The sequence below is a fragment of the Tetrao urogallus genome (genome assembly GCF_951394365.1).
Source record: "Tetrao urogallus genome assembly, chromosome: 2".
NCBI classification, from domain to species: Eukaryota; Metazoa; Chordata; class Aves; order Galliformes; family Phasianidae; genus Tetrao; species Tetrao urogallus.
The window spans coordinates 17,147,383-17,172,083 of NC_136814.1; the positions used below are offsets into that span (position 1 = coordinate 17,147,383).

The following is a 24,701-nucleotide window of genomic DNA, read 5'->3' on the forward strand; positions in this document are numbered from 1 at the left end:
ACATCTTTACCAAAGATCAGTTGATTGTGTGTTTAAAAATGATCTATACACGCAGAAACTGCCATGCCTTTGAGAGTAGAGGCCGAATTCTGTTTTCTCTTGTGATACAATTGAAAGGAAAAAGGGCCGTTCTTTATATAGACTGGGAATAATTTGAACAATTCTATGGTGCTTCCTACAGTACTCCACCTACCTTGCATCATAACTTCCTTTCTCACACTTATGGCCAAGAGCCAGTGCAATATAAACGGAGTAGTGTGCGCTGCAGATGAGACAGGAGGAACCTCACTCCATGTATTTGGGTGTGGCTATAGGTAAACATTAAACTTCACTTCGTTTCTGTTTCAACGCAGCTTTATTGAACAGCTGAATATGAAAAAAAATCAGGGTTAGTAATCATCCTGTGTGCCTGTCTTCTAGTAAGTCTATTATATAATCTTTTGCTTCCCTTAATCTTTTGCTTCCCTTAATCTGCAGGTACAATAAGTGAGTGTGTTGCCTACGGAAGGGCTATTGTAAGGTTCTGAGGGGCTTCATATGACAGGGTCGCTAATTTACTTTATTAAGGTACACTTTACAGGTCTTAACTTTTATTGTAACCATGTACCAGTTTCAAATGCTGTTTATTAGAACGTGAAAATCTGCCATCGCGCAGGCTGTCTTCTCTTTTTTTTAAGAAGTTGCATCAAGTCAGCAAAAATATCTATTTTAGTATCTGATTTCTTTATGGCTGTCTAGGAAGGTGCAGCGTCAGTGCTCCTACTAGGTAAGCTGCTTCCTTTTAAAACTGTTTGAAGGATTTTTGTACTTATCGGGAAAAAATCCCTCGTTGTTAAAACTAGCTATTGAGTCTGTGGGTGGAATCAGTTATTTCTGTCATCTGTACTTAAAATTTGATAGTTAATTTATTCATTATAAAAATTGTGTGGTGCTAAAATTAACTTCTTAAAATGTTTTAGTTTCGGGATCTAAATTGTGTTGTTGTAATTTCTCTCCGTCCCACGCACTGTTCCAAAAAAGCTATTTCTCATTTCAAACAATGGCTTTTCAGAATAGAAGCGTACTGCTGCTGTGTAACCGTGTTCTGTGGAGAAGTCATTGAAGGGCATGCAGTGAGCTCCTTCTTGGAAGCTTGTCTATACAGCAAATCAGGTGTGCATGCTGTCCGTGTGGCAGGAAAATATATTACCTATCTTGAACCCTTTGCAGCCTAAGTCAGTAGGTGTAACTCGGGTAACAAGAAGGAATACAACTGCAAAGCATTACTTTGTCAACCTTAACAGTGACTTTAAACACCTCCTTAAAAATTGGTATCTAAGAAAATTTGTTATGCAAGCCAAAACCATTATTTAGCTGTGCTATGGAAGCAAACCAAACAGCCAACAACATGAGTACTGTGTGATTCAAGAACAGTAGCGTTCACTCTAAAACACACAATATAGAATGTGGCGTACAATTATATTATTAGTTCTAATGCAAGGTAATGAATCATGATTTCAGGAGGTTGTATGCTTGTTTGATGAGTAAATAGTGTTGTTTCTGTCATTGCCTGCTTTGCTTCAGTCTCCCAGTCTGTAAAGTCGGAAACTGCTTGCTTTTGTCAGGGCTTCCTGGTTGTAGAATGCTTTGAAGATGAAAAATAGTTCATGAGTAGATGCTGCAGTTCGTATTGTATATTGTGTGGTTTGCAGGAAAGGACTGCGTGAGGTTAGGAGCTGAGGAAGTACTGAAAAAGATGGGTTAGTATTCTTAAGAAACTCCCTTCTTGGATGTAATATTTCATAAGCTACTTTCCCTGGAAGATTGTTGTCTGTTGTTGAAGTTTAATGATGTGAATTAGATCTTTGGCTAGAGACTGTCTGGGGGAAGGGAGGGACAGAAAGAAAAACTATGCTTATCCTCTCAAACTCTGAACTAAAGTAGCTTCAGGAATTCAGTGTTTTAAACTGTATCATGCAGAATAATCAAGTTTTCCACTGAATGCACTCATCCTGAGAATTACTGCTGCGGCTGAAACTTATTAATATAATTGATTATTGTATTAATTAGGAAGCATACAACTTAACAGCCTTTTAATACCTAAGATGTGTGGTATCAGTTTTATAGCATGAGATCTCTGCTCCTTACAGAATCACTGTCAAAGCTGAAAATATTTTTCTCCCCCATTGTAATCAATAGTTGAGCTCTTCTTACTAAAACTGGATGTTGATATAAAATGGTGTCTTTTTATAAAGATGTAAATTCTAACGTGTTTGTTCCAACTTGTATTCCAAGTAGTTTTGAAACCTGTTTGGTTTTTTTTTTTGTTTTTTATATGCACATGGTCATGGTCTAATGTTTCTGTAGAGCTATCCTTAAATGTTTTGGTTCAAGTTGAAAACACACCTCAACACCTGCAAATAAGTTAGGCTGTATGTGATGCTGGTGCAATTATATGAGATGATCCCGTTGATGAGTTTAACAGCGTGTGGGTCAGATGTGCAGGCAGATGTTAGGCTATTTAGGACAGATGTACAGGAGAGGAGGAGTAAGGTGGGGTGTGACTCGCTTTAATTGATGCTTTCTTATGTCCTCCTTTATTTTGGTTGCTTTTCTCTTCCTGGTCCTGGGTGTGTTACAGTCCAGACTTAGTGGCTGTATTTGGAGCGAAGCACGGATAACACAGGTTGGAACAAAATAACACATTACGTGCTGGGAGGACGCAAGTTTTAGTTCATACCACTTTGGATTTTCTTCGATTTGTGTGACAGGCTTTTTTAAGACCTCCTTTATGTCTGGTACTTTGCTTGTAAGTCATTCATCACAGCCACTCCTTGCAAAAATGATCCCTTGCTTTAGTTCGTGTGCCCTTGGTCATCACTGTGCCCTTGCTGCACCCGATCGAACTGCCTCATTTGGTGGCTCTGTAACTGCAAAATTTTATTTTCTGAGCTGTAGCAGAGTCAGCTGAAATCTGTGATGTGACTTTAAAGGGAGCTGCTCTGTTCCTTTTACAACATGCCTCTGGTTTCCTGCAAGTATGCTGCATTACTGGGATGTTTCTACATTGTAAAGCTTTTCAGCACTTACAAACAGTGAGTAATGTCTTGAGGGGAAAAGTGGGTTGGGGGATTCTTAGTTCAGGATTTTAGCCAGAGTAAGATCTCTAACTGAAAGTTCTCAGCTATACATGCTGAGCATTCCTAAAACTCAATCCTTCAAAATTTAGAAGAGTGAAAAGATGTAATCCAAGGCTATATGGAATTGTCAGGTATTGTCAGACACTGTCTGTCTGGGTGCTGTCTGTAAAAGAAAGTGTAAGATCTGAGATTTTTCTTCCCTTCACTTTAGCACATCTTTTAGTACAGGGTGGTTGAAGCTGGCAGAGATCTCTGGGTCTATCAGGTCCAACCCCTGCTCAAGCAGGGACACTCAGTACAGGCTGCCCAGGCCCACGTCCAGGAAGCTTTTGGAGATCTCCAAGGAGGAAACTCCACAGCCTCTCTGGGCAGCATGTGCCAGTGCTTGGAGGACTTCCAAGTGGTCTTGAAATTGTCCTTGGAGCTCAGGGAAAGTGGAAGGAGGTAACTGTGAAGGTCACCTCAATTGTGCGGACGTGTTTTTAGGTAATTTGTAGGGAGTGATGTTTCCCCCCATCCCCAGTTCCTAGAACATGGGGGACAGATTTAATGCAGATACCACTCTCACGTCCCCTGCTCAACAGGTTTGAGTGCTCTCAGCCTAATGTGTTAGTAATTATCTTGAGCATTGTGGATAGAAACCACAACTCGTGATCCTTCCTGTGTAGCTGTCTGTGTCTGTAAATCCTGAGGATTAAGGGCTGGAGATAAACAGGCACACTGAAGAGTGAACAGCCCTGCTAGGGTCAAATTAGGTCTGCTTTGTGTGCAATACCATGTTTTTGTATAACTTGCTCCTAATTCCTCTCTATGAGCTCATCTTTTAAAACTAACAAATCTTACTGCTGACACACCACCTGTGCAATTTAGTTAGATGAGTACAAGATTATGCAGCATTAAATGTGAAGAGTTTGTGTCTTGTGTTCCTATATAACCTTGTTCTAAAGCTGTTTGAGAGTCTGATTTTTATCTATACTTTTCTGCCACAGTTTTTGTGATTAAATAGTATTTTTACCTGGTTGCGTATGACATCCCTCACTGTCAGCCTCGAGAAATGCTAAATGTAAAGCAAGTGTGCAATAATGAGACGCCAGCAGCATATGGAGGTGCTGTTTGGAAAGCTTTGTCTCCTAATTTAGGTCAGTACTTCAGCGTGCTGTGCTGTTTACAGCACAGCAGTTGTCAGCCTTCCCCATCTAATAGGCGTGTGTGGTTAGCTGATCCCACCTGCAGGCCGGCAGTGTGGCTCTGGCCCTATGCACAGCATGGCATTATAGAATGGTTTAGTTTGAAGGGGACCTTAGAGATTATCTAGTCCCAAGCTGCTCTGTGGGCAGGGCTGCCCCCCACCAGTTTGGGCTGCCTGGGGCCCCATCCAACTTAGACTTGAGTGCCTCCAGGGGATGGGCCATCCAAGACTTCTCTGAGCAGCATGTTCCAACATGATGGCTTTAGAGAGGCAGCACAGTTGTGTGGGGTGTTCATGCGGAGTAATAATCAAAGATCCATCTATAGCTGTGACAAAAAAGCTGAGTAAAATAGTCTCTTTCCCCCTGATGGTGTTTTGAGGGAGACCTTACATTCATCTTAATGCATCCTAATTGCATAATGGCAAGTCAGCTTGTATTGTGTGAGAAACTAAAATGCTAAGTGCAATTGTTCTGCTTCCTCTGTACTAAATTCTGGTCTTCTACATCTGTTTCTCCCCTTGTTTTTCCATGATAGAGAATATCTGTGAATTCTAGGTGACTGTTCTGCTGTGTCAGCTGAGTGCAGTGTGTAAGTATGGTGTAAGGAGTTCTGGCACATCACTTAGGAGAGAAGGAAGGATCTGTATGTCCAGATTTGAAAAACAAACAATCCTCCAGTAATTCTGAGGATTACTTCTGTAGCATCTCACTGGTTTATACCTTTAAAGGAAATCTGGGTTTGTTTTGAAAATCAGTATACACAGTAGTTAATGGTGAATGGTCCTATTATATGGAAAATAATGTGAGAAATAAGATTTGTGCCTTCAGTGTACAGTCTGCCTTTGTGATCTGAAGTAAGCATGTCCTGTTGTCTTTGTCTTTTCCAGATGTTTCTGACAGTGTACCTCAGTAACAATGAACAGCACTTCACCGAGGTGCCAGTCACCCCTGAGACAACATGCAGAGATGTGGTGGAGCTGTGCAAGGAGCCTGGTGAGAGTGAGTGCCACCTGGCTGAGGTGTGGTGTGGCTCAGGTAGGTTAGACTTCAGCACAGTGACCTGATGGACACAGTCCTCCCCCTAGGGAATTTCTGTCTTATGTTTTTGTTAAACTCTTTATCAGAATTGCTGTATAAAATTGCATCCATAGGAAGGTGCAGGCATGCAACAAATTATTAAAAGTGGGGAGGAAAAAAAAAAAGTCAAGCATGCAAATTTTCTTATGCATCTGCAGCTCTTCTCCAGCTCGAATGAGTCTTGGAAGGTTGTAGGGGAGTTGCTTTCCTTCTCTTCCAAGTGGCTTGTGTGGGGGTTTTTGAAGTGGTAAGTAGTTCTAAGGAACAGCCTTCTTAAATCCCTTATCTACTTTCAATTGCTTGAATTGCAAACTTCCTTGTTTGGCTGTTGCCTTTGTCATTCATTAATAGAGTCTGGGAGGGGAGGAATGTTACCAGAAGTAGCCGGAGCCATCTGATACTGGATGGTTCTAAACAAAGGTGTATAGTGGGTGAGAGGAATGAGGTGGGACAGGGACAAGTTCAAAACTCTATAACCTTCCAGTACTCTGAGACTGGAGAACATGTCAACAAACAGATCAAAAGCTGAAGTATGGCTAACTTTTAGTGGTATAAATGGGAAGCAACTCTTATGTCCTGTGTCCATTTTTTTTTTCTGAGATTACTATTTGCAGAGCCTATTCTCATGGTTAGTGACAGTTTATTCTCAGAAGACCAAAGACCCTATTATTTGTTGATAAGGTAAAAATATTGGCGATCATTTGAGAAACTAAATTGTTCTTCCCTTTGTGGGCCCTGTCATGTTTACTAATTATATACTACTACGTACAAGCACCAGTGTGTGTGTGTTTGCACACAGTTTCAAATTGTACTTCTAAACAAAAAATGGAGTTGTCTTAAATCACATGCTATTAAGTGACTTGGGTACTGGAAGAAGCAAATGCATGTTGTTCTGATAAAAGCATATGCTTCTTTTAAGCATCTGTATACTAGCTTGTATATTAGCAACCCTTTGCAAAATAATGTTTTCATGTATATTTTGGATTTTTTTGAGAGGATTGGGATGCTCTTAACTTTGCTTACATCTAAAACAAAAGAAGGTAAAGTTCACTGTCTTGTTTTCCAAGACACCCCATGGTTTCTATTACAGCAAGCAAGTTAAACTTGATTTTAAAATAAACATGGCACATGCCAACCATCCTTCTGAGGCAGAAACAGAAGATGAATGTTGAAAAATGAGTGCTTGGACTTCAGTTACTAAGATCCTTCTGAGATAGCTTGTCTCTCTTTCCCTTCCTGATGCTTGCTCAGGAATTTAAGCCTCTGTTGTCAGACCATATTAAACATACTTTGAAACATTGCTGCAAGTGAGCTTGAGGCACTCTGCTCCCTGAATGGGGGCAGGCTTACTGCTCTCCCTGTCCTCCCAGTTTTGCTTGAAATTTGATGAGTATCAGGGCAAGCTTCTTGATCTTTCTGTTACTGTCAGAATTCTGTTAGATGGCTATCTTGAGTACGGAAAGCAGCCAAAAGTGTATCTGTAAAGGCTGTTTTTTTCTTTTTCCCCCTTTTTTTTTTTCTTCCCACTTTAGGAGATGGAGGATAAAAACTGAGGTCTGATAGTTTGTCTTTAGTTCTTGAGCTTTTCAAATATAGCTTTGTTTTATGTTTGGAGATCCCGTTGACCTTCCTTTTGAAGTCACTGAGTGATACTGAATCCTTGGGTAGAGTGCATCTCTCTTGATAGTTTCAGTTGAAGTACTGCCTTGCTGCTACAAAGCTGTCTCATAAGACTGCTATATTCTTAAGATGGAAATTTGTCAGTCATACTGTGTTTGTTTTTTTTTTTCTTTTTTTTTTTCCAATGAAGGTTTAGCAGATGAGGAGCTTTTTTAGCTGTCTAGACAAGTAACTGCTAAGAGGCTGCTTTTTCTGTAACAGTGACCTACTTGCTTATTCCATAAAGCTAATCTCTTTTGACAGTGACTCCAGAAATTTTCCTTCCTAGATTGCTTGAGCACAGCTGCAGTATTTTAAAGAAACCCTTTTATATTGAAAAAAGGCTTTTCATGTGCTGAAAACATTTTAGTAGCTCCTCTTCTTTTCAAACTGAAAACGTTTATTCTTAACACCATCAATTTTGTCCCCGAAATGATTGTTCCATATTGAGACAGTTACTTTGAAAGACTTTCCACTGAATGTGGATGAACTACTGATTTCTTTTTTTCTTTCCTTGTCTAAACAATGAAAGGAAATATCCAACAAAGCCATTGTTGGGACAAACCAAACTGGTGGTGTTTAATTTCAGTCTTTGTCTGCTTACCTCCTTCCTCTTGATGGGTAATACTACTTGTTCATCTGGCACTGTGTGCAAATGGATCTAACTTGATTGTGAGCCTCAGATATTGTCATAAGATACTGTGATCATGTCCTAACTACATAAAATTGATTACTTACAATGTATTAACTGCATAGCTGCAATCACTTTTAACAGAGGCATAAAGATGTGTGTTAATGTATCTAGAGTAACAAAATTAATTGCTTTCCAGTAAAGATTAAGGACAGTAAAGAATTCTGATTATATCCAGCCTGTGAATGCCTAGCTATGAAATGTGTAGAATTTGGAAGAGCAGTAATAAGGAAAAACAAGAGTACTACTAAATAAAGGCAGCAGGCTCAGGCTTCCATTGGGTTTTTGTAGTATCAAAAGGCAAAGAGTAAGCGTTAAAATTAGAGACAAGACTGAATCCTGAACTTGAGAGCAGATGCAGGAACAACAATTCAGTTGAACATGTGCATTTTTCTTAAACTTCATCTTAATTGTCTGAAAACAAATAGCAGGCTCTGTCTGGAGTCACTTCTCACTTTCTCATAAACTGAAGCGATCCTTGTAGGAATTGGGGGTAAAGAGCCTTTGAGGGCTGGGAATGATATGTCATTGAGTTATTCTGAGGTACCACAGGAGTGGTGAACAGATCCAGCAGTTCTGTTCCTATGATGGTGAGTTGGTACTGTGATTTGCAAATGCAAAACTAAGGTGCTCCAGCTAAAAGCTCTAAACTGCCTGTTTGTGTTTCCTTGGGCTGTGATGGGGCCTTCAGCTTTTCTTTCTGTTTGACTTCTGAGGGGTCAGTCAGCTTTTCCGAGGTGTTGGCTCACATTCTGAAGCAAGGGGTAGTGCAGAGCTTATGGAAAAAGTAGAAAGGCATTGGGCGAGGGCAAGAGTTAGGTCTGCATGCTGCACCTTGACGATAATAGCATTTGATAGGTGATGGATGAATAGTTTTGTTACATCTCCGAGCTGTATGGCAATGTGATTGTAAACTGTCTTTTTACCTTTTCAGAACGGCCTATAGCTGATAATGAACGGATGCTGGATATTTTGCAGCGCTTTGGGATGCAGAGAGGTGAAGTTCGTTTCTTTCTTAGGCACGAACGCTCTCCCTGCCGGGAATCAGGTAGGGGTTGGTCATAGCTGCTAAAGTGAGTTTTCTTTAATTCCTCAAGGTTAAGGAAACAACACGCGCATATTACACAGTACTACTGGTAACCAGTATGGTATTGCAGATCTTTTTGGTCTGACCTTTACTTTCTTATGTGGAGGGAATGCTAATAACAGAAAACTGCACTTGCTACTCACTCTCCTTTTTCATTTTTAGTGAAGACTTTATCTTCCTGTATCTGGTATGAAAATATCAAATCTGAATGGAAACATTAGCAGCTTTTCTAGAGCTCAGCATGACCACAGCATCTAAGAGCATTCTGTGCTAAATGTATTAGCCAGAGTTAAATATCTAGAGATGTGTGATTAGTCTCTTAAAGTGCAGAAATTGTGATCTTTTCCTTTGCATTTAGTAACCAAACTGCTGTCTGGTGATGCCTTTTATTATGTGAGATTAGTATGTTCCATCTGGATAGTAATTGGCAAAAGGTAGAGTTCATTCAGGTTATAAACAAGAAGTTGTTTCTTCTTTAGTATTGAGTGCTGTGTCTGAAGAAGTAAGAAAAATCCCAAAATATCTTACCATCTGTGTTATCCTGTATTTCTGTCTAGGGACTGGACCGAGGTCTCAAGATCCAGTCTTAAAAAGAAATGGTGTGAAAGTGTCCAGTGATCGAAGAATGGAGAATGGAGTAAGTTTTTGGTGTATTGGCCAGTGTAGTAAAAACAGGTTTCCCTTCTGAGAAGCTTGTGCAAATTCTACCCTGGAAGCTAAGAGGTGTTTCTGGTGAAATTTCTCAGGTCTGCTCTAAAATAGGCACAGGGCCTCTAACAATTATCACTCTTATTTTCAGTTCTTAAGTTTCCAACAAGGCCTGTTATTTGCCATGCGTTTGTACCAAGGATCACAGAGAAAGAAAGAAAAATCAGTGTTGCTTTCCCTCCTCTACTCCCATCCAAAATTTTGTCTCCTTTTTCTTCAGTTCATTGATCAATTCTTTCCACGTTCAGTTTGATGTCAGAGTAGTAGCCTGCTTTTAGTTCCAGTTTTCAAGTTGAGACCAGTTAGCGTCTTGGAATTTAATCCATTGTATGTTATTTCTTCTTGCTTCAGAAGATGTAAATATGAATATAGGATTAAATCTAGATTCAGGAAGGATGCAAACAGATAACTAATGTAAAATAGGGCTACCTTTGGTTTCCTTCTTTCTTTAAATTTTCTACTCAATTTATGTTGAAATACTTTGAATAGCATTGATAAATGTACAACCACTAATCTGCTTTGCCATGAGCTGGGCATTCTGGGCTCAGTCAGTCAAAGCTGATCCATGCTGAGCTTAATTATAAAGGGCTCTGAAATGTCACTTTAAAATGCCACTGGGATTTTGCTAGAAATATCAATTTTCCAAGAAAAGAAAAAGAAATTTTAGTTGCACGTGTTGCTGGGTTGGGGTATGCATCCGTACAGGCTTCCAAGTAGTTATATCCTTTAACATAGAAAAATGTTATTTCTTTCCAATTACTGAATATTCTGTTTTCATCAGTTTTAAAGATTTTAATCGTAGTTTTTTGCAGTAGCTATACTGAATTGCACGCTAGCCAAATTAGAAATTCTAGTATTCAAATGCTTTGGGTTTTCATTGGCAGGTCAGTGCACCAAGGATGGATATGACACTGGCGGAACTTCAGGAAATGGCATCGCGCCAGCAGCAACAAATTGAGGCTCAACAACAAATGCTGGCTAACAAGGTGAGCTTGGAAGAAAACTGTCTACAACTGGGAATGTAGATGGTAGGAGTTATGAGATGGAAGAAGCGCTAGGGATTTGTGTGTGTTTTTCTTCTTTTACTTATTTCATCCCTCATCTCTCATAAACAGAGAACTCCCTTTCTTTAGCTGCTGCTGCTTAAATTTGTAAGTCAGCTTATACACATTTCTAGTAGTAAAACACTAAAATAGTACTGGTGATAGCAGTGACCCTATAGCTTACTAAAAGGATAGAGCATATAGTGTTAATGTTGTCATTTATCCTGATGTCTGTGCCAGCCCTCTTTGTGCTCTGTGTGGTGACCAGCCATTCACCGGTTTGATCAGTGAACAATGCTTTTGTCTCTAGACATAATGCTGTCCTGTAATGATATCTTGCTTTCTACTGATAGAGTTCAGTGTGCCTGGCTTCCTGGGGCAGCTGTCTGAAAAAGATTGCCTTCATGTGATGAAGTAACTAGGACAGTGACTTATAAAATGTTTACTGAACAGTACAGGAAAGCTAATGACGGGTGCTGGGTGCACCTGAATTGTTTAGGAGAAAAAATGTTCTGACACATCTGCAGAATGGTAGCATGGATTTTTTTTGTTTGACTTCAGCATTGTTGTTATGCACTGCTCTTGAGAACACCACTGACAACACTGCTGTTGGCAGAGAGTCTTTATGCATGAGCCCAATCTGAAGAGGGTTTGACTCTGATTGGATTAGTTCCCAAAGCCCTGCAGAGTGTGCTTTGCTGAGGAGGAAGGCTGCTCTGAGGCTCCTGTCTTACTACTCTTCCTCTCTTAGAAGCCCTTCCTCACTTGACTGATTCACTAATAAGTAACAGTAATAGATGTTGGTCTTACAAGGTCTTATAAGCACTGACACTGTGGTTATCATATACAGAGAGCCCCAAATAGGAAAAATTCATATATTTACTGTAAGGGGAGTCATACAAGACTTAAAAAGTTAAGAGTTTGTCTGCATCCTGTCCATCAGGTAGGTGTCTTGCTGCAGTTGGTGGCAGAGTAGCCTTGTGGGTATCCTGATATACAGTTTATCATCTAAGATGCCTTTCACAGAATCACAGAATTGTAGGGGTTGGAAGGGACCTCCAGAGATCATCGAGTCCAACCCCCCTGCCAAAGCAGGTTCCCTACAGCAGGTCACACAGGTAGGCATCCAGGCAGGTCTTGAACATCTCCAGAGAAGGAGACTCCACCACCTCCCTGGGCAGCCTGTTCCAGTGCTCCGTCACCTCACTGTAAAGAAGTTCTTGCACACATTTGTGCAGAACTTCCTATGCTGCAGTTTCCAGCCATTTCCCCTTGTCCTGTCTCCACGTACCACTGAAAAGAGTCCAGCCTCCCCATTCTGCCCCTTACACCTTAGATATTTATAGACCTGGATCAGGTCCCCTCTCAGTCTTTTCTCAAGGCTGAACAGACCCAGTTCACTCAGCCTTTCTTCGTAGGGGAGATGCTCCAGGCCCTTCACCATCTTTGTGGCCCTCCGCTGGACTCTTTCCAAGAGATCCCTGTCTTTTTTGTACTGGGGAGCCCAGAACTGGACACAGTACTTTCTAAAAAGGTGTTTGAAAAGCTGTCTTTATTCTGAAGACACACTGTTCATTGCCTCTTTCCTGCCTTCTGAAATCAAATGCAGTTTTAAAAATAGGTTTGGAAGGGAAGAAAACGCTTTCTTTTTAGACATGGCTTGTAATACCTGTGGTTGGTTTTTTAGGTGTGGTTTTTTTTTTGTTTTTTTTTTTTTTATTTCCCTTTATAGAATTGTCTCTAAACTAGTGTATGTATTGCAGGTGTTGCCTGGCTTTCTCTGGAAAACAAGCTCACTTTTTTTCCTTTTTCTTTTTTTAGTCAAAATACACAGGAGTCTGTGTTTCTAAATACAATTGGTTTTTTTTTTTTTTTTTTTTTTTTTTTTTTTAATTTTTATTTTTATTTTAAGGCATATTTTCCTTTGGAAAAAATGTTGCATTCTAATGTTAGTAGCCACCGGTAGTCATGGCAGTTAGTCTTTGGATGCTTGGGAAGGTCTTAGCAACTTTCCTACTACTGAAATGACATATGTTCAGAACTGAAAGCCATATATAATTGCCACTAACTTAAAGGAAGTCTCTGTAGATGATCTAGTGGTTTATTTTAGCTCTAAACTCTGGATATCTGTGTGTAGAAACTGATGGTGCACCACCCTACTCTTACAGAAGTGAAAGCATCCTCTCCAATTGTCCGTTGCATAAGTGGAACCAAATCACTATAAAAGTTATCCTATATCTTGAGTTGTTCTGTGTTGCGATGTTGACTATTGCCTAGAAAGGGTGAGGGAGCTTTGCTGGTCTGTGATCACCATTCTTGAGAAGTCCTAATGGAACCAGAAGAGGTAGAAAGAGTGACAGACATGATCTGTAGTTTATGAAATACTTTATATAGAAAGAATGTCTAATTGACATTAAGTCATGCTGAAAAATAATGTGTCGTATGACAAAAGAAATAATGATTAGTTCCAGCTAATGAAGAACAAGTAGTCATTATGAAATAGGCAAACAGCATGGAACATGAATGCTAAAATTTTTCTTAAATTAAAAGTCTTTTGAGCAATTTAATGGAAGAAAAATGTGCTAGAGACTGCTTGATGTGGATACTGCCTTTGTTTCAGTAGACTCTTGCACTGCATTGTAGTGGTGCCTGTACTGGGGATTACATACATACTGTGGGCATTGAGAGGTGCTTGACCTGGTCTCAAAAGCTTTCCTTGATGCTCTGAGAAGTCAGAATGCTCAGCTGGAGTAACTGATGACCAGAGATGTGGTGGCAATTGTATATTAGTTTTAAGATTGTTTCTGTCAGTATTTCACCATTAATTCACTTTAAAAATAAATAAATTCCTTGCCTTGCCTGCAGGAACAGCGCCTGAAATTCCTGAAGCAGCAAGATCAGCGACAGCAACAGCAAGCTGCTGAACAGGAAAAACTGAAGCGATTAAAGGAAATTGCTGAGAATCAGGAAGCCAAACTTAAGAAAGTAAGAGCGTTGAAAGGCCATGTGGAGCAAAAAAGGCTCAGCAATGGGAAGTTAGGTAAGTTGTTGCTTGCAGAAGGTAGCCTGTTTTCATGCCTTTTTCATGTTTTCAAGCCTTTTTCATGGAGCACAGTTCTTGGAACTCTGAAATCTGTGGGGATTTCAGTGATTCAGAAGAGGTACTTGCAGTATTCCAAGAAAAGTTAATCTTAATTTTCACATCTTTTATCTACCAAAAGAATTCCTGAATGACCCAGGGGGAAAAAAAAAATATTTTCATATTGTATATCAAAATGTCACAAGTGTATTTCCCTCCAGTTTTAAGCTTACCATTTCTGTTCTTCAATTTCAGTGTAGATTGTTTCCTTACTTGAATACTTTTGTGTACCACAGTAAGTTTTTCTATCCTTTATGTTCATACCTCATGTTTTTAGGCTGTTAGGCTTTCCTTTTGGCCCTGAACAAAACTGTGAGCTGCTTGGCATGTTACCTATGTTTCCTCTTAAGAAAGAGGTAACTTAGTGGCTGTATACTTTCAATCAGAAAAGTCAGGCTAATGTCTGGCTTTCTACAGTATTAGTTGAGTGTTTGCATCTAATTGCTGAACTGCAGTATTAAATGTATTGTTTCAGACTTCATGTCTGAAATACATTCTCCTTCCTCTCTTTTCCTTCCTCTGTATCCATATCATGCAGAACTTGTTTCTGTGTGCATTCAATGAAAACATTGCTTATTATTATTAGTTGCCGTCTTTTTTTTTTTTTTTTAAGAAAAAAGCATAATGCTGTACAGATGAAAGCAAAAGACTTTCTATGGGAAAAATGTGTATTCTGTCCAATATTTATTTTATGTAATGCAACTCAGTTTAAAGGAAGAGAAAAACAGCAAAGTAACACAAAGAAATGAGAGCTGAGACTACATAGCATGTGTATCTGCTTCCCTGCACCGCACTTGCTTGAACAATTCCCTGTTCTTCAGGTTTTATTCTAAAATACTACAGTTTTGAATAATGAGAACAGCTGTTGATGACAGTGTGTGGTAAACCCTAAAAAGGCTTTGTTTAGTGTAACAGATTGAGTGTTTTGTCATTGTTATCTGTCATTCCTCTGACGTAAACTCAGGATTTTTGAGCATCATGCATTTGCCTTGTTTGAGTGAGCATCCTCCTGTAGAATCTTAGCATTATGTGAATTTAGCAGCTCTGCCTGTGTGCTCTGAGCAGACAGACTTTCTGTTGCCTTGCTGCCGAGTTTGCTTGTTCAGCTCCCTCAAGAAAGAGCTGTTTTTCCAGGGGCCACAAGCTTGCAGCAGCCAGCTGATCTGTGCCCCCGTCGTGCTGCCTTGGAAGCAGCCCACGCTGGGCCGTTTCTCAGGGCAGCTATTGTGCTCTCTCGCCCTCTTCAGTGGAGGAGATTGAACAGATGAACAGCCTGTTCCAGCAAAAGCAGCGTGAGCTGGTGCTGGCGGTCTCAAAGGTAGAGGAACTCACCAGGCAACTGGAGATGCTGAAGAACGGCCGGATTGATGGCTACCACGACAACCAGTCGGCTGTAGCTGAGCTTGATCGCCTGTACAAGGAGCTGCAGGTAGTGTGGAGGGTGGGAAGTTGACTGGGTGGCTTTTTGCCTAATTGGGAGGAAACCCCGTGCCCTTGCTCCGAGCAGAGCTCTGCAGTTTCTGAGGGCTGTGAGTGCAGGGCCGGCTGTGTTGAGCTCAAGGTAGAGAAGGGACAGAACACTCAGCCTTGACCTTGAAGGCAGTTTGGAGATGACCCAGCATTTTTATTTTTATTTTTTTCCAGAATATAATCTCAGGAGAATATAGTCTGTTTCAGCATGTAGTTTTGGGAGTCAAGCAAGACTTGACTTCTCAGAAAGTTTCTCTCTTCATAGCTGTTTCCTGTCCCCTATCCCCATCCTGAAAGTTAATTTGTTTTGATGTTTGTGTTGTGTTCTTTCTCCCCTCTTCCTGCTTCCCCCCCCTCGTGAATTTATTCAGCTGAGGAACAAACTGAACCAGGAGCAGAATGCCAAGCTGCAGCAACAGAGGGAGTGTTTGAACAAGCGCAACTCAGAGGTGGCAGTCATGGACAAGCGTGTTAATGAGCTGCGGGAGCGCCTGTGGAAGAAAAAGGCAGCTCTGCAACAGAAAGAGAATGTACCAGTAAGTGGTGGATTCTTCAGTTACCAAAAAAAAGGCTTTTACTTGTGGCACATATGGACTAAAGTGAAAGCTTGCTTGGGGAGGGCTGTTCAGATGCTAGATGTGTAGTTTTTCTCCATTCATGGTGGAAGTCTTGTATTATTAAAGTACTTCTCATGGTACACTGATGCTAACCTACTTACTGTTTATGAACAAGATGACATCTTACGTTGTGGAATTTTTTTCAGATTTTATTACTGCATCATTTATATTCGCTGAGGCTTCTAAGAAAGCTTCTTTTTTAGTTCTTGAATATAATTTTGCATTTGTTTTATACTTTTTGACTTCTAGTTCAGACTTTTTGTACAGCATACAGTTAATTACATTTTTTTCTTAATTTTTTTTAAGGTTTCTTCTGATGGGAATCTACCCCAGGCAGTGGGTTCTGCTCCAAGCCGAGTGGCAGCAGTTGGTCCTTATATCCAGTCTTCTACTATGCCACGTATTGCTTCCAGACCTGAACTCTTGGTGAAGCCAGCATTTTCAGATGGGACTCAAGCTTTGCAGGCATCTGATGGTCCATTGAAAACACAAACTTTGCCGAACATGCGAGCTGGGAGCAGTTCACAAGCTAAGGTTCCTGCAGGTAATAACTTACAATCAATATTTATTCTCTAGAACTATTTTATTCTAATTCACCAGCCCTGGCTTTTTTTTGCTTTTTAAATAAAGTATTATTTGAGTTGGAAGTCTTCTTGGAATTATCCTGACCCATGAATGTATTTTACAAGCGCTGAGGCTGTAGGATTAAATGCGTTTAAAGATGAAGTAATCCTCTTACAGATTAATCTGAGATGTGATACAGCATAGAACATAGGATGATTAATCTTCTGTGTTTTTCTTGTTCTCATAACGTTCTCCTAAATATACAAAAATACTTGCTCAAGTTTTAGTGGCAGTTCTAGCACGCACATGGCTAACCTGTTGTCTGGCCTGAATAACTAACAAAGTCAAGTTTTCTGATAATGCATTTCTGAAATGACATATGTAAAAGACTAACAAATATTACAAGAAATATTATAAAGGTGGCAATTGATTCTAACATAGAAATAGAAATGAAGTTTTGCTGAAGTTTTGGTGACACAGAAGTGTGGATTGACCACAGCTGTCCCACTCCTGATATGGAGCCTGGCACTGAGCGCTGGTGGAGGTTTGCCTGGTTTCTCTTTGGTTCTCTCCTATGAGATACAGTTCAGCTCAGAGAGCAGGAATCAGAAGAAACTCGGAGATGCAAACACCTTTTCTGTTGGCATCTTTCAGAGTTGCTTTTCAACAGGAGATACAAGAAACCCAAATCTCAAAAGGAAAAACAAGCTGTGCTTATAGAACAGTTCTGTTCCTTCATCCCTCTCCCCTTTCTAGTGCTGGCTGATGTTTATAAAGTACCAAGTTTCTTCTGCTCTGTTTGAGGATGGGGAACAGTTTGGTTTGGTTTTATGTGAGTTTAGATCCTGAAATTACTAGGTTGGAATTTCAGCTCTGATCTGTACAAAATCCAAATGTTTGCTGCAGGGGTGTATGATAGTGTGCTAATTGAACTAAGCCACCATGCCTTTTCTAGCATTTGGGCAAAATGACTGTTTTGCTAGAGAGAGGATATCTGATAATTTCTCCTCTTCTGCTCATCACTAATATTTGAGCTGGATACCGCTTACAGTGATAGCTGATGCAACCTATTTCTCTCAAGTTCTATTACAAGTTGTAATCTTATTTTTGAAGCAGACTGAGTATCTACTCCAGTGAACATAAAGATCAACTTTAATGCAATGCCTGTATATGCACTGAACACACAAATGATTTTCTATTGTTACGGGTATCACTACCAGGATTTATTTCTGCTTTAATGCATCACTTTTTTTTTTCTTTGATGCATGATCTTTTCCACCCCCTACTGGGGTGATGATCAACAGTCAGCTGAACATGAGCCAGTAGCATGCCCTGGTGGTTGACAGGACAAGGGAAGTGATTGTCCTCCTGTATGTGGCTCTGGTGAGACTGTACCTTGATTACTGCATTCACTTTTGGGCCCCTCACTACAAGAACGATTTTGAGTTACTGGAACGTGTTCAGAGGAGCAATGAAGCTGGTGAAAGGACTAGAAAACAAGATGTATAAGGAGGGGCTGAGGGAATTGGGATTTTTCAGTCTGGAGAAAAGGAGCCGGAGGGGAGACCTCATTGCTCTCTGCATCTGCCTGAAAGGAAGTTGTAGTGAAGGTAGCTGTCAGTCTTTTTTCTCAGGTGACAAGTAATAGGACATGAGGAAAAGTCCTGAAATTTGCACTCCAGGAGGTTTAGATTGGGTATCAGAAAGGTTTTCTTCATGGAAGCAGTGGTGAGCCATTGGAACAAGCTTCCAATGGAGGTGCTAGAATCACCATCCTTGGAGGTATTTAAGAAATAGGTGAGTGAGGCACTGTAGGATATGATTTAGTACTGGACTTGGTAGTTAGATGGATACTTGGACTTGTTCTTTGGGTTGTTTTCCAACTTAAATGATTCTATGAACTAGAACCTGAAGTGATGGTTTTCCACAGTAGTTATTCTGTGTATGATGCTTGTATACTGTCTGGACTGACTCCTCCTAAAAAACCAAAACTCCAAAAAACTCCACTCTCCAGTAAATAAGTAAATAAAGCAAAATATAGCTTTAAGCTTTCATTTTCATTTAAACTGTTTCTTTTGTTTTCTCCTAGGTTCTGTGGTACCCAGTTCAAAACCATCCCCATCTGCTGAATGGTGTAGCTTAAATACAGACAATCATTTAAGTCAAGGATCTGCCTTGACTTCAGGAAAGGGAGTTGTGGCTGGTGAAGGTCAAGGTAGGCTCTCTGTGCTTGGCTAATCTTAAAATATGGAGACTCAAGTTAATGACATCTGTTTTCCCTAAACATGCCTCACTTAATAATACGATTGAGAGCACAGAAAGTTAAAGGATATTGCCATATAGGCTGCAGTGCAGCGTTGCAGGGATTTTTTTTAAGATACCTTATTTGAGGAGGTGAAGTAGATACTAATGCCTCAGAAATGCTTCCGTTTGATTAGCAAGACTGCAGTTGGCGTGCCCATGAGTCCTTACTACAGAAGAAAGGGTACAGAAAAGCATCCCTTGGATACACAGTCTTGAGTTTTGCACAGAACAGGATTCTTACTCCTACAGTTGTCGCCATTTAAAAAAAAATCTTTCTGTTTAACAACAGCTGAAGGAGATGCTTTTTTACGAGACAAAGAGAAGAAAGTACGTCCGTTCTCAATGTTTGATTCTGTGGATCAGTCTGCTGGGCTGGGTACACTAAGGAAGAACCAGAGCAGCGAAGATCTTTTGCGAGAAGCTCAGGTATGCAGGGAACACAAACTGCTGCGCAGCTCTAAACTTTGCCAAGTTTTCCTACATGGATGGAGATTACTACACAGCTTTACAAAAAGCGCTATCAGGAAGCTATTTGAAAAGCTGTCTTTGAAAAAACTTCCCCTAGGGAGAAAAATTTCTCATACGTTTTGATTTATGACATAAAATAGCAGTGTTACTTGTGTTAGTGTGCATGTGGATATTTTTTTCCAAAGACTGAACGTACAGAGGCTTTTAAAATCACTTACATACCTGTTCCATTGTTCATTTTATCAACATCCTTCATGTGGTTGGTTGCAGCAAGACTTCCCTCCTAAATCTTTGCACAGGGGAATGATATGATTGTGTAGGTGTGGAGTAACATAAAATAACTGAGAATGTCAGGTGGTACATTGGAAACAATTTATTTCCATACAGATTCTAATGAGTCCTCTGCTATTTTTAGAGTAATTACTGTGCCCAGTCATCACTTGAAATTTTGAACATGGCTGCCACAGAAGGAATTAAGGAGAACAGAGTCTCCTTAGGTATAACTAAGTTGATAAAATGTTTGGAGAAGTGTCTTCATGTTTCCAACAAGACTGTAAAGAGTTTTGCAGAGATAGTACAAGTGCTAGATGCTATGTTGTCTTCTGGGGATCTTTGGTCTTTCCCAGCAGATTTCTTAACGTGCTTTTTTTTTTTTCTTTTCCTTTCAGACAGCCAATAAAAACGTAACAAAGGTACCACCTCCTGTCCCCACTAAACCAAAACAGATAAACTTGCCTTATTTTGGTCAAGCCAATCACCAGCAACTTTCTGACCCGAAGTTGGATGGCAACCTACAGAAGTTGCCTTTGGCTGTCACATCTGTGGGAAGCAAACAAAAGCCAGTGGCACAACAGCCCTCCCATCCTCAGCAGATACAGCGGATTTCTGTACCCCCTGTAGGTCCTTCCTCTAGCCAGGACCAAATTCTTTCCTCCTCCAAACAGGAGAGTCCCCCAGCAGCTGCTGTAAGACCTTTTACCCCTCAGCCATCGAAAGAGAACTCACTGCCTCCATTTCGAAAGCCACAAACTGTGGCTGCTAGTTCAATTTATAGTATGTACACACAACAGCAGACTCCTGGGAAGAACTTCCAGCAAGCAGTGCAAAGTGCTTTGACAAGGGCACAGACCAGAGCGCCACACTTCCCTAGTGGTAAGCTTGTAGCTCTTTACCTCTCTTCTGTTTTCATAAACCTCAGAGCTATTTTCCCCTTAATCTGTGGGTAGTGGGTACAAAGCTGTTCTTGGGGGGTAATTCAGCAAGTTAGTGCAGCTGCAAGAATCTCAGGTGGATCTTGCATGTTGTAAATAAACATTATCAAAGAGCACAAAGTACCTGTCTTCCATCTCTACGTTAATGATGACAGTAAACCTGGTTAAAAGTTGAGTTCTGTTTCGTCGATTCTACTGTTGTGCTTCTCTGCCTTAGGCAGGTGAATGGAGTTGCATGTTCTTGATAGGCTTATCAATCAGGTTTTCACAGTTGTTTCTTCCCTACCATTCTCTGACTCTCTAGTGTATGGCAAGCCTGTGATGGCAGGAGCAGGTGTACAGAATCAGCTGCCGCAGACAGAGAACATCTACTCAAACCTGCAGAGCAAACCAGGCAGTCCAGAGCCTGAGATGGAAACGACAGCTTCTGCTCATGAAAGTCATGAAACAGAGCGAATCCCCCGTCCCCTCAGCCCAACCAAGTTGCTGCCTTTTCTGTCCAATCCGTACCGCAACCAAAGTGACGCTGATTTGGAAGCACTACGGAAGAAGCTGTCCAACGCGCCCAGACCACTGAAGAAACGTAGCTCCATTACTGAGCCAGAGGGACCTAATGGCCCCAATATTCAAAAGCTGCTGTATCAGAGGACGACTCTGGCTGCTATGGAGACAATCTCAGCTCCATCGCATCCCTCCAAACAGACGGCATCAGCTGTCAGTCCTGAAAGCCCAGTGGAAATCCCAAATCCTTACGCAAGTGCAGAACCAGAGAAAGAAACTGTTTCTTCTCTGCCTGAACCAACCATTGCTGAGGAAGCAGAAAACACACCAGCAGATCAGAGCGAAGCTGTTCTTCCCTCCACTGCTTTAGACCCAGTACCTGAAGGGGTATCGGATAGTGATGAGTCCATGCAGCCAAAAATGGAAGAACCGAGCCATGAGGCCCCGCTACCACTGGAAGTATACATGGAGGAGTATCCTCCATACCCACCACCTCCATATCCATCAGGGGAGCCAGAGAGTTTGGGAGAGGACTCATTCAGTATGCGGCCTCCTGAAGTTACAGGGCAGTTCTCCTTACCTCCTGTGAGTATTGGCTAGCCTATAACTTAAGTGCTCTGTGAGTCACCCTAAGCTCTGCTGTAAATCCTGTCTTTCCTATTGTAGACATTAAGTGGATGTAGGAGAACTGTTGTGCAAACAGGCTAAAAGTATCTCTATGGGTATCAGTTTTCAATGACAGTAATGAAAAGCCTCTGTAATCTCTGAAGAGAATGCCATTATGAAGTTTAAATGGAGTTTGATACACAAATAGAAATCTTCTGAGCTTTCTAAACTGTTCCTTATAGAAGTCTGCTTGTTATGTCCAAACTATACTTCCTTCTTAAAGAAATTAAACTGTTTTTGAGGCAATACATATTTCAGAGCACTTCCCACTTTTGCTCATATGAGATGCAATCCAGGATTAAGGGAATTAGTTTCCATTTGTTTGTTTGTAAGTTTGCTTGAAAAGTGAGGGGGAATTTACTCCTTTAGTTTCTGCTTTAGTAACTCATTTGGAGGTAGCTGCTTGCATTTTTTTCTACTGAAATGTTTTCTGATTCATTTATTTAGGAACTTTAATTTGACATCAATTACTTCTCAAGTCAAATGGAGCCCCTTTGGGCTAAGGTTAAGGCAGTCTTGTTTGTTTGGGAAATATGTCTGTGTGCATAATATGGTTATCTCACTGTTCTAGAACAGAAATTTTTAATACTTTTGATTCCTCAAAGAGTTATTTTCAAGTTTATAATGAATAGAATTTTAATAACCATATGATGAAAGAATTTTATTCCTCCATCACTTCAATGCTGAGGAGTTAAAAGCTTTAGCATGCTTTTTTTTTTTTTTTTTTTAGCCTTGGAATAGTCATTGCAAGTTTTCATGCTTTTGAGACTGTCCTTCCTCCCTTTAGCGAGGAAACTTGAACAGTAGGATTTCCTAATTTGTATAAACTCTGTTCTGGTTGGCTTTGTAATAATTCTGCTATTATGAGAAGAAACCAACCCAACTTCCCAACTTCATATTTAAGATCTGGTTTGTGCTGACTAGGTCTTTCTTTAAAAAGCCTTTGCTTTTGATATACGCATGTCAGTGGGCAGGAGAGTATTTTCTGGGAATCTCTTATAAAACTTCCATCTTCACATGCTTGCTCTTGCAAAACATGAGTCATTTCTATTCATCTTTGCTTGGACATCTGTTGGGAATTTGCATAGCCTTATGAATGGTGTTTATTGCTGCTGCACAGCCAGCTGGGGAGAGCTCTGATCTAATGTATGCATATTCTCTACAGGAAAGAGTACAAATTAAGCTATAGAAATGCTTGCTTTCCAGTATCACTGGGAGCATCTAAAGCCATTCTACATTTGGTTCTACAGGCTTACCAGAATCATTTTCTTTAACTGTTTCTTTTCCTGTTAACTTCTGCTTAACTTAGCATCTCAACTTAAAACATAACAAAACCCAAAGAGACTCTGTGTTACTTGATACAGTCCTTCCAGTTTCTTGTTTTGTTTAACAGCCCTGAGAGCTAATGCTAAAATAATCTGAAAACAATTTTTTTTCCCTGATTTTTAGGGATCTGAAAGCTTTGGGATTCTGAGGAGTTTGATCAAGGTGTTGTTTGAGTTGAATATAGGAACCTTGCCTGGAATAATGGCAGAGATCTGTTATAACCTGCTGTGTTCATTATGTGGTAGAAGTGGTAGAAAATAGCCTATTTCACATTAAACACTGACTTAATTGTTTATTTCTGCCGTTGTTCTCAAGTGCATGACTTTGTATTCTTGTTCTTCCAGTAAAAATGTCCTGTAACTGTGCTACCTTCTCACAGGGGAAGAGGACAAATTTGCGTAAGGCCGGCTCTGACAGAATTGCTCATGGAATGAGAGTAAAGTTCAACCCCCTTGCACTGCTTCTGGATTCATCATTGGAGGGGGAGTTTGACCTTGTGCAGAGAATCATTTATGAGGTACGAATCTTAGACTTGTTTGAGTTGGAAAGGTCTTTGGAAGTCATCTAGTCTAACTCAAATGCTGCCTTCTAACAGAAAGACTAGCAATTCCAGTTCCAACTGGGCTGTCACAGCTTTTCTGGATGGGGTTGAGAAGCTAAAATAGCAGTGCATAACAGAGATCTGCCCTTGAGAGGATGGAAAGCAGTCCTAGTAGGAAATGGTCACTTGGAGGCTGGTTTGTCTGTGTTAAATCCAATCTGGTATTTTGCACCAGAACTGTAAATGTGCAGGAGAGGATTTATCACCCATTTTCTTACAGTACTTTTGCCTCCTATTCAGATAAATTGTGCTTATAGTCAATAGGCAAATCCTTGAAATTTATTATAAAACCTTTTGCTAAGTTATCTGTTTACTGCTTCTTTGAACCAGTTTAGCTTCTCAGTATTAAATGGAGGCTATAAGCTTATATGTGAATCTTCTGGTGAGATGGGTTACTGCTGTAGCTTTCTTCCTGTTGACGATATCCCCCATAGGATTTTGAGCCATAATTCTATTTCAGAAGAGGATTGCTCGCTTTTGTACACAGACATTTATTATAGAGATTCTGAATGGTTCCTTTTTCTGACTGGATAGGTTGAAGATCCAAGCATGCCCAACGATGAAGGGATTACTGCTCTGCACAACGCTGTGTGTGCTGGGCACACAGAAATTGTGAAGTTCCTGGTGCAGTTTGGTGTGAATGTAAATGCTGCAGACAGTGATGGATGGTAAGGCTTTCTTTAAGTTGTACCTTATGGTGCTGTCTGCCAGCCCACAGGTGACTGTGCTCTGAGCAGTGTGTAGCCCCACAAACTTTCCTTAGTTATCTTTCCATTACTCAGATGATGTAAAAATGAGACTAAGTTAGAAAGCCTACCATCTGCACTCTAGGCAAGTAACAGAGAGTGAGTTGCAAATACTTCTTAAAGGATGCTAAGATAGCTTATTGATAGAAGTGTATGGGAAGGTGATTTACTGTTAATTTCATCTGTAACAGAAGTATCTAATGCCCAAGACTGAAGAAAGATGCTTGTTGTCCCTCAGCAATTATTCCAATTACCTGTACTTGTCATCAGATCACGTTTTGAAGTCGCTGTCAATTTTGTAATAGGCTGTGATTTCAGGAGGGTTCCTGAGTGTGGGTTATTCCTTTTTTTTTTTTTTTTTTTTTTATTGCTTTCTTATTGCCTTGGTGACCATTCTTAAAATGTTGGTGGATTAACAAAGCATAATGTTACTATAGAGATTCATACGCAGCTTCAGGGCTCGGGCAGCTCTTGGTGGTGTAACCCCTGAACTGTGAAAAGCAATTCCTCTTCC

The 24,701-nt window shown here is 40.4% G+C and overlaps 1 protein-coding gene across 1 annotated transcript in view; it reads left to right on the forward strand.

Annotated features, from left to right (window-relative positions):
* Positions 1-368: 368 nt before the first annotated feature.
* The window catches only part of TP53BP2 (tumor protein p53 binding protein 2), a gene marked incomplete at its 3' end in the record, with an annotated part of 28,451 nt that continues 4,118 nt past the window's right edge, over positions 369-24,701 (forward strand). Inside the window, exons 1-15 of the mRNA XM_079532939.1 lie at positions 369-419; positions 5,197-5,344; positions 8,671-8,784; positions 9,381-9,460; positions 10,416-10,517; positions 13,440-13,614; positions 14,961-15,142; positions 15,555-15,719; positions 16,107-16,344; positions 18,454-18,579; positions 18,958-19,094; positions 19,805-20,288; positions 20,652-21,433; positions 23,220-23,357; positions 23,976-24,109. Coding sequence (XP_079389065.1) covers positions 5,197-5,344; positions 8,671-8,784; positions 9,381-9,460; positions 10,416-10,517; positions 13,440-13,614; positions 14,961-15,142; positions 15,555-15,719; positions 16,107-16,344; positions 18,454-18,579; positions 18,958-19,094; positions 19,805-20,288; positions 20,652-21,433; positions 23,220-23,357; positions 23,976-24,109 — 3,005 coding nt within the window. The 5' untranslated portion in view covers positions 369-419. The remainder of the gene's footprint in view (positions 420-5,196; positions 5,345-8,670; positions 8,785-9,380; positions 9,461-10,415; positions 10,518-13,439; positions 13,615-14,960; positions 15,143-15,554; positions 15,720-16,106; positions 16,345-18,453; positions 18,580-18,957; positions 19,095-19,804; positions 20,289-20,651; positions 21,434-23,219; positions 23,358-23,975; positions 24,110-24,701) is intronic.